The following is a 13,136-nucleotide window of genomic DNA, read 5'->3' as shown; positions in this document are numbered from 1 at the left end:
GGCGGGGGGGTCTCACCGCGGGCGGCGGGCGCTGCCCCGGGGCGGCCCCGCGGGGCTCTCGGAAGAGCAGCCGGAGGCGCGGCAGGTCCAGCGGCGGCGGGGCGGCCCGCGGAGCCCAGACCGAGCGGCGGCCGCGCACCCGCGCCGCGGGCACCGGCTCCCAGTGCAGCGCCCGCAGCCGCCCGCCCTGCGGGGCCGGCGGGGACGGCAGCGCCCCGGGGGGCGGCCCCGGGGGGGGCGGCGGCGCGGGGCGGCGCGGGGAGCCCATGGCCGGGACGGGACGGGGCGGAACGGAACGGGACGGGACGGGGGGTACCGGGCGCCCCGCGGCTCTTGCGGCTCGGCTTGGCCCGCCCCGGTCCCGGCCCCGTCCCGCCCCGGGCTGGCGGCGGAGGGGAGCGCCGGGGTCGCGATGCCGTCGCGGGGAGCCAGGCGCGGGTGCCCAGCCCGGTGCCTTCCTCGGGGCTTTAGCCCCCGGCTGGAGCCGCGCCCGGGGAAGGGGAACGGGCCCTGCTGCCCGCGGCTGCCCCGTGGGACCCTCCGAGCCCCGCCGAGCCCCCGGTGCCGTCAGCGGGACTGCGGTGACAGACAGTGCCGGGACCCTCGGGAGCAGCGGGCTGAGGAACGAGCCTCGCCGAGCCCCCTCTCCCGGGACCGCTCCCCAGCGTCTTCCCTACCCGCTGCCCAGGAATCGCCCCGGCAGCCGCGTACCGATTCCTGCCGGTGCTTCGGGAAGGTGAGGGCGGCCGCGCGGGGTCAGAGCCAAGGCCCGTCGCTCCAGGACCCCGACGGCAGCAGCAGCAGATGCCCAGGGATCACCTGCCCCAGAGCCCCCTCCCGCCTCTCTCAGCCGGGGGCACCTGCAGCCCCTCCGGCGGATTTTGTCCGGAGCACTTGCCCCGTTCAAGTTCACTTTCCCTTTCCAGGCCCCGGCCCCCGCAGCCCGGTGCTGCCCCGTGCCCAGCGGTGTCATGGGGTGGCCCTGGCTGCATCCCCCCCGCAGGGCAGGGCCCAGCTGGAGGAGCCCCGAGCCCCCCAGACACGCTCCTACACAGCCACTAACACGGGTACAGATGGGCACAAGCCGGAATCAGCGATGCCGGGCACGGCTCCGTGCTCCAGCCGGCGGCTCCGTGGGCACAGCGGGCAGGGGACAGGACTGACAGCCCCTCGCTCTGGTGCCGGCAGCCTCGGGAGAAGAGGGGCACACAGCCCCTGCAGCCGGGCAGGCAGAGCACTGGACAGCGTGGGCTCCTGTGCCCCAACCCCAGCCCCAGCCCCTCCTGGCTGGAGGGCAGTGGAGCAGGAACTGCCACTGCGGCCATCAGGAATGGCCTCACCTCACCCCACCGCCACCTAGCACCCATCCAAGTGGTCTCCACCTTCCCCTTCCCCCCCCAATCCTGGTCTCCACCTTCGCCTTGCCCCCCCCACCTCCAGCCCAGGGGGGCCCAGGCTCGCAGCTCCGCACACACAAATGATCCGCACCGTTTTATTCCGGAGTCTTACAGAAGTTGGAGGGAGGAGGGGGTCAGACCTTCACCAGGGAAGGGGAGGGTGTCAGATCCAGACATTAAATTACCAGGGATTAAATTAGCAAGAAAAACAAACCGTTTTGTCTCAGGAGAAAGTGCCCAAGTGCTGCACGTGGTCAGGGCTAGAAGCAACACTCAGCCGGAGCAGGACAGAGCTCTGGCGCGTGGGACTGGCCGAGGCCCCGGCCCCGCTGCGCGTGGCACACGCGCCCTCGCCCCACGCACACAGACATGCACATGCACCTGCCCGGGACATGGCCAGCGTTTGGTCCTTGGTTTGAGTCCCCGCAGCTCCCGCGGCAGCGGCCCAGCTCCCGCCAGCACTGGGCAGAAGCCGGGCGGCCAACTGGCGTCCAAGTGTCAGGGCGGTGAGAGAATCCACGTCCATCCAGCACCCACCCACCCACACCTCACTAGCGGCAGTGCACAGGGACCCCCCCCCGCCAACCACAGACCGGGTGAGCACGGCCATGGCCAGACGACACGGAGGGGAGGACGGGCACGCTGCGCCCCAGAGACGCCCTGTGTGCCCGGGAGTGTAGTGTGAGGCTGGGGGGGCTGCCCCCAGGTCGGCTGGGGAGGGAGTGCAAGAGCAGCTGCCTGGGAAAGACCAGGGATCAGGCAGGAGGGAGATGGAGCAGCCCCACAGCTGGGAGAAGGCAGGAGCCCTGGAGCAGTGGGTGGGCACCCACGGCCCCCCCAGGGACAGGGAGGGGACCCAGCAGTCCCGGCACTGCCCCTCCGTAGCTTCGTCTTCATTTGGAAACATCTGCCGTGGGGCAGGGGTCCTCCTGGGCTAAGGGGGCAAGGAGGTGGGCAGGGACAGGAGGGGGACACGTGCCCGTCCTGCCCTGGGGGGGCAGCAGGAGAGCTGTGGAGTGTCCAGTCCCACCCCAGTGCGTGGTGGGGTCGGGGGTGTACGGCCGCAGCGAGGGAGGTGTCTGCTGCCCCACAGGGGTGCTGGGAGGCAGGGGGGTCTCCCAGCCCTCCTGCTGGGGTCCGTGCTAAGGGAGCGAAAATGAGCTAGGCAGGGCCGGACTCTGCCCCGAAGGGAGATGTGAGCCAGGCGGGGAAGGGGGGGCCCAGCCTCTCCAGGCTCCTCTCCCCAGGCAGGACCAGGCCTGCAGGCTCCCACTCCTCCTCAAACCAGGACCCCCGTGCCCGCTGCGCAGCCCCCAGCTGCCGCAGGGCCCAGGCCGCGTCCCCCGCACGCACGCGGCCCGGCCCCGCGCCAGCAGCTCGAGCTCAGAATTCAGGTCCATGGCACCCCCGGCCAGAGCACGCGGGGGCGGTGGGGCGGCTCACTGCTCCTCCAGCCAGGAGGGCTTCTCAGCACCGGGGGTCTTCAGCTTGATGTTGAACTGCTTGAGGGTCTGCTCCAACTGCTGCTGGTTCCCAGCGAAGTAGGCAGAGATGGCGTTGTGGAAGAGCAGTAGCTGCTTGTGCATGACCTTGATCTGGGAAAAGCAGGAGAGGTCGGCCTGCGGCGAGCCGGCCCCGCTGCACCCGGAGAAGGGGCAGGGACCCGGCCCCCGCCTCGCGCAGGACGGGGAGGTCGGAGCTGCTGCCGGCAGCTGCCCAAAGCCAGCCCTGAAAGCCAGGAGAAGGCTGCGTGGCAGAAGCTGTGCCAGCGAGCGGCGGGCAGAGACGAGCGCTCCCCTGCCCTTCCCTGGGGTCTCCCGGCTGCCTCACAGCTGCTGCCCACCCGCAGACAGATCCTGGGCGGGCGGCCACAAGGCAGCACGGCCAAGGGACACGGCGAGTGCCTGGCAGACCCCCGCTCCGAGCCCTGCGGCCCCTCACCAGCCCCACGGCCCTCCTCACCTTGTTCTCCTCCAAGAACTTGAGCTTGATGGCCACGTCGGCACGCAGCTTTTCGTACTTGTCCTTGTGGCTCTGGAACTGGCTCTGGGCTGTGTCCAGCCGGCACAGGGTGCTGGCATCCCGAGGGCCCATGCTCAGCTCCTCCAGGTCCGTACGGTACGCGTCGTACTCCAGCCTGCGGGGGGACAGCTGGTGTCGGAGCTGCGCCACGGCCCCGCGATTCCTCGCCGGGGATGCCCCGACACCCGTCACGCCCCCAGCCCCGGCCGCGGGCCACGCCGCTGCTCTACCTGGCTGTCTCATACTGCTTGACCGTCATGAGCGTGTCCTCCATGGTCTTGTTCACCAGCGTGTTGATGCTGGAGACGAAGAAGTTGACAGCCCCCAGTAGTGTCTCTCCGTTCTTGCAGAGCAGTTTCTGCGTTTCCGCGTTGTAACCGAACTCCTCCTGGGAGAGGAGGCCGAGTCGGGTCCGTACCAGCAAGGGCCCCTCTCCTCCCACGTGCCTGGAATCAGCCTGGCCCTGAGTGCTCTGAGGAGGTGCTGGGACACGGCCCTTCACGCTCTCCCCTGCCCCGTGGCCTTTGCTGAGCCCCCAACCTCCTCCTGCTTCTCCTCATGTGCCCGGGGTGCTGCGGAGCCCGAGGCCGATTTGGGTCCCCAGGTAGGGGGGGCCGCGGCAAAGGCACAGCACGCGCCCCCCGCCCCGGCGGGCATACCTGCAGCTCAGGAGATTTCTGGCTGAGGTCCGCAAAGGCATCCCCCAGGGCGTGCTGGGTCTGCACCAGGCTGTAGAAGTGGTTGGTGAGAGCCCGTGCCAGCTGCAGCACACACTCGTACTTGCGCTTTGTCTCCCGGAGCAGCTCGATCTGTGTCTCCAGCTCCAGGTCCACGGTGCGGGAGCCCCGGCCAAACCGCTCCGAGATCAGCTGCTTGGTACACTGCGGGCGAGGGAGGGCGGCGTCAGGAGGTGCCGCGTTCCCGGCCCACGAGGAGGAAGCGCTCCTTGCTGCTGCGGGGAGACCTGCGGGCACCCCGGCCAGCGGCTCACCTTGTACGTGTTGATGCCCCACTTCTTGACAATGTCAAACTTCTCCACAGCGATGCCACGGACAACTTCCTCTCCTCCGACGGCTGGGCTGGGGTGGGGCTGGTGCAGCCCGGAGCCTGGAACAGACACAACGCCATTCAGTGCCGGCTCAGCGGGACAGCAGTGCCCGCAGAGGGCACAGGCCAGGCTGCTCACTCAAAAGCACCGGTGCTGTCACAGCAGGGCACTGCAGCTGCGCCCGGGGCGCTCAGGGCACCGGGAGGAGCACAGGGCTCCGGCACGGCTGCACCGGGGCTCGGCAAAGCCCACACGCAACACTCACAGTTTGGGGAGCACCCACCCATGCCCACCTCTTCCACCACGCCCGCTGCGGCACAGCGCCAGGCACCTCACCCCGCTCAGGCCCTGGGCCGGAGCGGCTCTCTCCTGCCAGCAGCGAGGGTACGAGGCGGCAGCGTTAACGGGCTCCAGGCAGCCTCGCGGTGCAGCGTGCCTGCCAACCGCCTCGCAGGCAGCATGACCCGATGCCTCGTGCATGCAGCAGGGAACCTGCTCCTGCGAGCCCTTCCGGAGGGGTCCCATGCAGGGCCCTGGCGTTGGCAGCAGACCCCAAAGGGGAAGGTGCTGATCCCAGCCTGCTGTCCAGAGCTGCCAGGGCCTGGCCCCAGAGCTGCCTTGTTGCCCGCCCAGCCACCCTTGCTTTTGCTGTCGAGGCCTCCGTGCTGCACCGCGCAGCCCTGCGCATCGTCCTGCCCGACCCCCTCCTCACCAAGCGGGCCAGAGGAGAAGGTGACCGGCAGCACCCAGGGCAGGCACGTGTGCGGGCTCCTCGCTGCAGGAACGATCTCCCACAGTCGGGCACCACCTGGGTCCCACCTTCGAGCCACCCGAGGTCCTGGCAACGCCGTCTTCTCCCCACCAGCACCAGGACCAAGATTCTGCCACAGCTGCTGGGGAGGCGAGTGCTGGATGCTCTTCCTCCGCAGCAGGCAGCTCGGCTGCCGGCACGCTGGTGGCTATGTGGGGCCGCAGCCACCTCACTGTGGCGGTGCTCCGAGGGACCCCAGCACTAACCAGATGCCCTCATCCAGGGTGAGGGTCCCAAACCCAGGCAGGGGGGCCCTGGAGTGCCAGCCAGGGGCTGGGCGGCCGCAGTACCTGCTGGAGCACTGGCCTGGTTGGCCATCCTGCTGGCGGCAGATGCACTGGGGGAGACGGATGGTCCTCGGGGTGGGTGAGGTTGGACAAGACAGCCTGGAAATGGAGGGGCTGGCGGGCATTCAGCAGAGAGGGGCAAGAGGAGGTGGGGCGGTGTGAGGGGCACAGGGGCAGGAACGGCGAGGACAGAGGATGAGTGTGCGGGCGGGATGGCAGCGGGGGAGAGCAATGGGAGCAGATGAGTGTGACGTGAATCAGAAGACACGGATGGCTGCCGGAGGGACACCTCCCGCGCTCCCTCCCCGCTCCCTCCGTCCTGGCAGCTGGGGTCACTGCGCCCCGAGAGCCAGACAGGCCTGGCGAGATGGAGCCACGGGGATGGCAGCCACAGCACACACCTCCTTCTGCCACCTGCTCGTGCCGCTCTTCGGCACAGCAGGCTGCGAGCAGCCGCACTCGTCCCCTCCGCCTGCGCAAATCCGCTCGCTCCAGCCTGGTGCAGCCCGGAGCAGCCGGGGGCGAGCGGATGTCTGCTGCGCAAGAGCCGCCTGGGGCCAGAGACTTGTGAGAAACGGGACCATGAGGGACCAGTGCTCGTCGTGGGCCCACTGGGCTGCTGCTGCCCCACTCCTGGGCAGAGCTCCCAGGGGGCGCAGGGAGCAGCAGGGCTCCGGGGCTGCGGCACGCCTGCCCACACACTGCCTGGCAGGCAGGAGGCTGGCAGCCACACCCTGCCAGCACAGCACCCGCCAGCCCGGGACCGAGCAACGAGAGAGGAAACAGGTGGTGAACGTGGGGCTCGCAGCCCCCTGCCCCATCCCCCTGCGGGCAGGCCATCGCTGCTCCTCGTGGCACAGCCACTGGCACCGGCACATCTCCAGAGCTCCCCAGCACCAGAGAAGAGGTGGGACACCGGAGTCTTTCCCCACCACCGGAGGAAGGACCCAAGAGCTGCTGTGCCTCAGCATGGTGCGAAGCCCGGGCACCATGAGCTGCAGCCTGGGGCCCCGGGGTGCCCTGCACAACCGGCCGGGCCCTCCACAGCAGGAAGCCCCACACCTGCAAGAGAGGGGAGTGCCCATGGCCCAGCCCTCCCGCAGCACCTCCGCAGCCTCCGTTAGCTACCGTGTGTGGGCAACGCTGGATGAGCGAGGTTAGGAGGGCTGCAGCCCCTCCGCCTCCTCGGCAGCCCCTCTGCTCCCCGTCAGCCCCTCCGCTTCCCTGGGCCTCCCCGGCGGCCCCACTCCACCCACCCATCAGCAGAGCCCAAGCCTGCCAGGGAGGAAGGGGAAGGAGCTGCCTTGCACTGGCAGGAGCCGCTGTACCAAATGGTTGAGGGTGAAGACAGCGCTTCCACCCCTGTGCAGGACCCCCTGCGAGGCCCAGCCAGGGGCCAGCCCTCCCTGCCTGGCACCACCATGGGCAGTGTCACACCAGAGGGACAAGGGTGCCGGGTCCTGCGGCTCAAGCAGCATGCCTCCTTACCCGTGTGCTCCTGCAGCCCAGCGGGGAGCAGGGGGGTGGTGAGGTGAGCTGTGCCCTCCTTCCCATGACAGACCCTCTCTCTACCACCTCTGCCATCGCACGAGGAGCGGCACTGCTGACGGCAGGCAGCCGCAGCTTTCGCCTCCTGCCCCAGCCCCATCCGTGCCAGCCTGCGCCGCAGCCTGGCCTACCTTTGATGCTGCTGGTGGGGATGATGCCTTCAGCGGTGCCGCCGTAGCCGCCAGAGACGATGCTGGTTTCATTGAGGTTGGGCCCCGACACCATCACCTGCTGCAGGTCCTGGAGCAGAGGGAGGAGCGCAGGCAGCTGAGGTGCCAAGCCGGTGTGCGTGGCCGAGAGGACAGCACGACCTGGACGCAGAGGGCCTGGGGCAGAGCAGCACGGCCCAGCCTGGCCCGGCCTCACGCAGCCCGGAACACACCACCCAGGGGTCCAGCACGTCCCCACTCGGCTCCCGCTACAAACCTGCTCCAAGCTGTCGTCCTCCGGCAGGCTGCCTGTGTCCCCGTTGCTGCTGATGGGGATCTCCATGGTGGCGGCCTTGCTCAGGATCCCGTCTGACATCCTCAGGGCCTGCAAGGACACAGACGCTCTGCTGGAGCCCAGGGACCAGGCAGAGAGGGAGACCACCCATGAGGGGCTTCACCCAGCCAGGGAACCCTGGGCTTCCCAAGCCGGGACCTCGCAGGGCCAAGGCCAGGGCTGAGCTCCCAGCAGCCATGGAGCAGCAGAGGACGCAGGCGGCTGGTCCCATGCTGGCAGCTGCGTGCGCTGAGCAGCCTCTGTGGTCTGCCTGGGGGCCTCCTGCAGCCACTGCCCACCGCGGCACAGCATGGCACAGCACGGCAGACCCTCGCACTGCACCGCACTGGCACTGCCTGCAGCCTCCCGGAGAAGGCAGCCCCAGCCCGCTCCTGCTCGCAACCCCGGAGCGTGGCAGCCGCCAGCTGTCCTGTGCTGGCCTCCGGCGTGTTCCCTCCTGCCCCTTCGGCACACGGCTCACGCATTTTGGAACGAGATGGTGCTCCCCTGCCCCTCATGAATCGTCGGGCAGAGCAGCCGTTTGTCTGTCCTGGCCGGGTGGCAGACCCTGCCCCGGGACAGCCAGGCTTTGCAGCAGAGCAGCTCCTGGCCCAGAGCCCGGGAGAAGGAAGCCAAGAGCCACGTCCGCAGGCACGGGCACGGGAGGGGCGAGCGGCGAGGGCCCCGCTGCGCCCAGACCGGTCGGGGCACATTCCGGGCGGGAGGTGCCAGGCACCTGCGCTGGGGCCGGCTCCAGCCCTGGCGCACCGTTACCTGCCTGCGCTGGGAGGGCCCGGCGGGAAGGCACGAGTCCGGCCCGGTGCAGGGAGGACATCGCGTCCCGGTGCGCTCCCCCGCCGGACGGCAGCCCTGCCCCGGGCCACAGCTGCGGAGCGGCCCCGCGACAGCCCCGCGGCTGCAGCGCCCGACGGGAGAGGCCCGGCCGGGACCCGCTGCCCGAGCGCCCGGTGCCCCCCGCCGCCCACAGCCGCGCGGCGCCCGGCGGGCGGAACCGTCCGTCCCACGGGGGAGCGGCCGGCGCGGCGGCTGCTCGGGCCGGGCGCTCTGCAGGGCCGGTCCCGCACGGACCCAGCACCCGGCGCGGGGAGCAGCCCGGCGGGACGGGCCCGGGCGGCGGCTGCGACACCGGCCCCGCTCCGGGCTCTGTCCCGGCCAAACCTGCCCCCGGAGCCGCGGGATCGCCCTGGCCAGGCTGCCGCCCGCCGCGGGGAGGGCGCAGAGCCCGGCCCCGCCTGGCGCGGGCCCCCCGGGCGGGGGGACCGGGCGCCCACGGCTCCGGCTGCGCGCCCCGGCGTGGAGCGCCCGGCCCGGCCCCGGCCCCGGCCCCGGCCCCGGCCCCGCCGGCCGAGCTCCCCCGGCGGCCCGCGGCCCTCCTGCCCCGGGCACCCGGCCCCGCCGCCCCCTCCCCGCCCCGCGCCCACCTGCGCCGCCCGCCGCGGGCCGGGCCCCGCCGCCCGGAGCGCCGATCCGCCTCGGCGCGGGCACGCCGGAAGCCGCGTCACGCCGGGAGCCGGGCCGGACGTGGCGTCACGCCGGGAGCCGGGCGGGCGCGCCCTCCCCGCCCGGAAGCGCGGCGGGACCCCCCGGCATGGAGCCGGGCGCCGAGCACCGGCAGCAGCTGCGCAGCGTGAGGGCGGCGGGCCGCGCCGGGGCCGGGGCCGGGGCCGGGGGGGGGCGGCCCGGGGCGCCGGGGGCCGGGCGGGAGCGGGGCGGGACGGGACGGGACGGGGCGGGCGCCGCGCTGAGCGTGTGCCGGTGCCGCCTGTCTTGCAGCTGCGGGACTTCCTGCTGGTCTACAACCGCATGACCGAGCTCTGCTTCCGCCACTGCGTCTCCAACCTCAACTACCGGCTGCTCACCGGGCGCGAGGTGAGGCCCGGGGCGGCCCGGCGGGGGCGGGGGTGCCCCCCGGGCCGCGCTGACCGCCCCGTCCCGCCCCGCCCCGCAGGAGAGCTGCCTGGACGGCTGCGCCGGGAAGCTGGTGCGCTCCAACCACCGCCTGATGGGCGCCTACGTGGCGCTGATGCCCGCCATCGTGCAGCGCCGCGCCGCCGACCACGATGCCAGCGCGGCCCCGGAGGGAGCGGCGGCACCCACCGCCCCGCCGGGGGCTGCGGGACCCGCCGCCTCGCCTGACCCGCCGGCGGCCCCAGGCCCCGGTGCGCCCTCGCAGGGGCCCGCGGGCACGTAGCGCGGCCGGTGTCCTGGTCGCACCTTCCGACGGCGGCGGGGGGGCGGGGGGCTGCGGGGCGGAGCCGGGCCCCGAGTTACCGGCGGAGGTAACGTCTGGGTGCTGCGGCGCGACCCGGGCCCCGCGCGCTGCCGGCGGTGCTCCGGCACGGCAGACCCGCGCTGTGCCAGCACACGGCCTGGCAGGTCTGCGTCCTCCCGTGCGTTGGCACCGCCAGGCTCCGGGCAGTGGCCAAGCCCGGTTTGTGCCGGGTGGTGCCGAGGCTGGCAGGGGGCACGGGGGGCACCGAGAAGGAAACAGCCGTGCAGTGCCCACCCGTCCAGCCGGGAGCTCCCACCTGAACTCTGGCCGAACAGCCCCGGCACTGGGCTTTCCTGTCCGGACCTGGGGTTCCCGTATTTCTAGGAAACGGTTTCCTGATGAAATAAACCATCTCCCAGTTATCATCCTGCTGCTCGCGCGTCACAGGGGTGGGCAGAGCCCTGGCTTGGCTGGTCCCTCCGGGGCAGAGCACCCCGCCGGGGCAAGGGCCACTCCCCCCAGGGCCGAGGGTCAGCAGGGCTCGTTCCGGGAGCCCTTTCCGGCAGCGCTTTGGCTGTTGGCATCAGTGCAGGTTGCAGGTGCGGCTCTGTGGGCACAAGCCCTTCCCCAGGAAGGCAGTGGAAGCGTCTTTGTGGAGCACAGCCAGGTCTGGCCCTGGCACAGCAAGGAGGGGGTGAGGGTGGCTGAACCCAGTGAGCTTCGGCGCGAGGCCGGTTCGAGGCTGCGGTGGCTCAGGGCTTGCCAGGTCCGACCGCCGAGGCCGAGCACGTTCCAGGTGGTGCACAACACACGGGCAGCCTTGGTGGCAGGTGCAGATCGCACGGGGCAGTGCCTCTGCTGGCACCTGTGTGAATGCCCAGCGCTTGCCCAGACCTGACCGGCACAGGCTGCGGCCTCCGGCTCTTTTCTTGCTGGTGAGGACTGATGGGTGCCGGTGGAGTGCAGGCACAGGGTGTCTGCACTGGCACTCTGCCCAGGAGGTGCCCCAGACCCTGTTCTGCTCTGGCCCCGGACACGTGCTCCTGCTCCCAGGCTGCTTGCTTGGGCTGGTTGGTGAAGTACTCGGGGAGTGTTCACCTGGAAATATTTGAATTTAAAGGTCCTGGAAGCTGTAGGTCCTGCCAGCTTCCTGCACCTCCTGTCCCTGCCTGCACAGAGCAGATCCACGGCACAGCTGATCCCGGGGATTGCCGCAGTGGGTGGTACAGGGCTGCACTTCTGCCAGCAGAAAAAGGGTTGCCCTGGACCCCAGAGAAGGGGCTTTCCATCCCTTCACCCCTTCTCTGGGCACCTGTGGCAGGGCTGTAGCCAACCCTGGCATGCAGGGAGAGGTGCAGCCCTTCTGGGGCTCAGCCAAGCCTTGGCCCTGGTACGAGGTTCCGGAACACTTGGGTCTTCTCTCCCTGCCAAGGTCCCTGCCCGCCCCTGCCCCTGCCCAGGAGGCAGGGAGAGCAGAGCCCCAGCCACCCCTCCCTCAGTCTCTCAGGCAGCAGTCTCATCCTGCTGCTCTCCACCTCCCAGGCCTTTCTCCAAGCCCCTGCCCTGGCAGCACCCCGGGCGAGCAGCAGTGCTCTGTGCGGTGCCATCGCTGCAGGGACTGCACCCCGAAGCGGCAAACTGGCACCAGTTCCTGAGCCCCCCAACACCCTGGTCTGTGCCCCCTCTGTGAGCAGAGCTCTCTGGGGCACTGCCCGCAGGGACATCTGCCTTCGCTGCCCTCTTCCGTGTTGGTGCTGGGAGGTGGCTGCTGGCGCTGTGCTGTCGGTGCCCCGCTGCCGTGGGTGACACCGCTCACCCCCTGCGCAGTGGTGCCCACCTGCTCCGCAGGGCCTGGGGTCTGCACCGGCCCTGGGCAGGCAGAGGGTAGGGTGGCACACAGCCGGTGCTGGAGCTTGCGTGGCTCCAGTCTTCCCAGCTGACAGCTCTCCTGTTCTATTTTTACATTTAATGATCGTTTTCCAGAGAGGTGTAAACACGCTCTTGCCCTCGGGCTGCGAGGCCCGGGCAGGGACTGGCACAGCCACCCTGCCCCGATCTGCTTCCGTAAGTGCCTCTCACTCGCAGCTCTGGTGCCGTGGGGGGAAGCGAGCCCTTCGGCGGACCTTTGGGAGGGCCTGGCTCTCCTCCCACGTGAATTCCCTCTGCTCTTTCTCTCCCAACACTTCAGTTATTCCCTGGCAGTGGGGACAACGGCCGAGTGGCAAAGGGAACCGTTGCTCGTGGATGAGTCTCCAGCAGCTGATCCCCCCTGTCCCACAGACCTGCGGAGATGACGGTCAGCTTCCAGAAGCCCATGTCTCTTCTCCAGAGGCTGAGGGCCCCACTCCTGAAAAGCAGCAGCCAGAAGGAGATCTTCATGGGTGAGTCATAGAATCACAGAAGGGTTTGGGTTGGAAGGGACCTCACAGACCATCCAGTTCCAACCCCCCTGCCATGGGCAGGGACACCCTCCACTACACCAGGTTGCCCAAAGCCCCATCCAACCTGGCCTGGAACACTGCCAGGGATGGGGCAGCCACAGCTTCTCTGGGCAACCTGTACCAGTGCCTCAGCACCCTCAGAGGAAGAATTTCTTCCTTAGATCCCATCGAAATCTCCCCTCTTCCAGTTTAAAGCCATTGCCCCTTGTCCCAGAGGCGGAACAGCCCCGAGGTGGAAGGGGCCGCCCAGCCAGCCACAGCTCTGGCGCTGGCTGTGCCCAGCGCAGGACAACCCTGACGGACTGGGAGGACATGCAGCAGCGCTTGCCGGTGCGCGGGAGAGGTCACGTCCCGGCAGAGCGGCAGCTGAACCTGCCAGTTTGGGCGCAGCAGTCCCAGCCTGGGGAGGAGGTGGCTCTGGAATCTCATCGCCGTGGGTGAACAGCAGATGAGGGTGAGCAGAGACGCGGGGCCAGGCGCTTCGCGGTGGTTGCCAGCAACAGGACACAGTCACACAGTGGTCGAGGTTGGCAGGCGCCCCTGGAGGTCACGTCTGCAGCCCCTGCCCAGCAGGGCCAGCCAGGCTGGCGTCCCAGGACTGCGTCCCTATGTCCCCAAGGGGGGAGACTTCACCACCTCTCTGGGCAACCTGTGCCAGGGTTTGACCACCCTCATGTGAAAAAGAGTTTCCTGGAGCTCAGATGGAATTCCGAGTGTGTTCATTTTGTCCATTGGCTCATCTTGCATTTCTCCTTGTTGAACTTCACGGGTTCCTCTCCGCCCGTTCCTCCAGCCTGTCCAGGTCCCTCCGGATGGCGGCACGACCCTCTGGTGTATCAGCCACCCCTCCCCCTTTGCATCACCTG

At 70.1% G+C, this 13,136-nt stretch overlaps 2 protein-coding genes across 10 annotated transcripts; one reads left to right on the top strand and one right to left on the bottom strand.

The window, feature by feature from the left end:
• Window positions 1-2,799: 2,799 nt before the first annotated feature.
• On the bottom strand, window positions 2,800-7,638 carry ARFIP2 (ARF interacting protein 2). Of its 9 annotated transcripts, none has more exons than XM_086630668.1 (8): window positions 7,540-7,638; window positions 7,245-7,353; window positions 5,569-5,679; window positions 4,411-4,526; window positions 4,079-4,300; window positions 3,650-3,807; window positions 3,360-3,534; window positions 2,800-2,992 (listed from the first exon to the last, which is right to left on the bottom strand). In XM_086630668.1, the coding sequence occupies exons 1-8, from the start codon at window positions 7,636-7,638 to the stop codon at window positions 2,837-2,839; spliced, it is 1,146 nt and encodes a 381-aa protein (XP_086486794.1). In that variant the 3' UTR covers window positions 2,800-2,836. The 9 variants fall into 9 exon arrangements, with proteins under 9 accessions (XP_086486794.1, XP_086486795.1, XP_086486797.1 ...); XM_086630669.1 differs by having other exon boundaries at window positions 5,569-5,664; XM_086630671.1 differs by lacking the exon at window positions 5,569-5,679 and having other exon boundaries at window positions 7,522-7,638.
• Window positions 7,639-9,205: 1,567 nt separating this feature from the next.
• TIMM10B (translocase of inner mitochondrial membrane 10B) lies at window positions 9,206-9,808 on the top strand. The gene is made up of 3 exons (XM_086630638.1): window positions 9,206-9,244; window positions 9,391-9,486; window positions 9,566-9,808. The coding sequence occupies exons 1-3, from the start codon at window positions 9,206-9,208 to the stop codon at window positions 9,806-9,808; spliced, it is 378 nt and encodes a 125-aa protein (XP_086486764.1).
• The last annotated feature ends 3,328 nt before the right edge of the window (window positions 9,809-13,136 follow it).

This window comes from Tauraco erythrolophus, unplaced genomic scaffold (genome assembly GCF_009769465.1).
Source record: "Tauraco erythrolophus isolate bTauEry1 unplaced genomic scaffold, bTauEry1.pri scaffold_45_arrow_ctg1, whole genome shotgun sequence".
NCBI lineage: Eukaryota > Metazoa > Chordata > Aves > Musophagiformes > Musophagidae > Tauraco > Tauraco erythrolophus.
Note: the sequence above shows the minus strand (reverse complement) of the source record. Positions and strands in the feature narration are given on the sequence as shown.

Excerpts from the sequence above, each read along its gene's own strand:
- ARFIP2 (XM_086630668.1), bottom strand. The coding sequence starts at position 7,638 with ATGTCAGACGGGATCCTGAGCAAGGCCGCCACCATGGAGATCCCCATC. Across the intron at positions 7,354-7,539 it reads AGGACGACAGCTTGGAGCAG|GACCTGCAGCAGGTGATGGT; the intron begins GTTTGTAGCGGG and ends CCTCTGCTCCAG. Across the intron at positions 2,993-3,359 it reads AGTTCTTGGAGGAGAACAAG|ATCAAGGTCATGCACAAGCA; the intron begins GTGAGGAGGGCC and ends TGCTTTTCCCAG.
- TIMM10B (XM_086630638.1), top strand. The coding sequence starts at position 9,206 with ATGGAGCCGGGCGCCGAGCACCGGCAGCAGCTGCGCAGC. Across the intron at positions 9,245-9,390 it reads ACCGGCAGCAGCTGCGCAGC|CTGCGGGACTTCCTGCTGGT; the intron begins GTGAGGGCGGCG and ends CCTGTCTTGCAG. Across the intron at positions 9,487-9,565 it reads GGCTGCTCACCGGGCGCGAG|GAGAGCTGCCTGGACGGCTG; the intron begins GTGAGGCCCGGG and ends CCCGCCCCGCAG.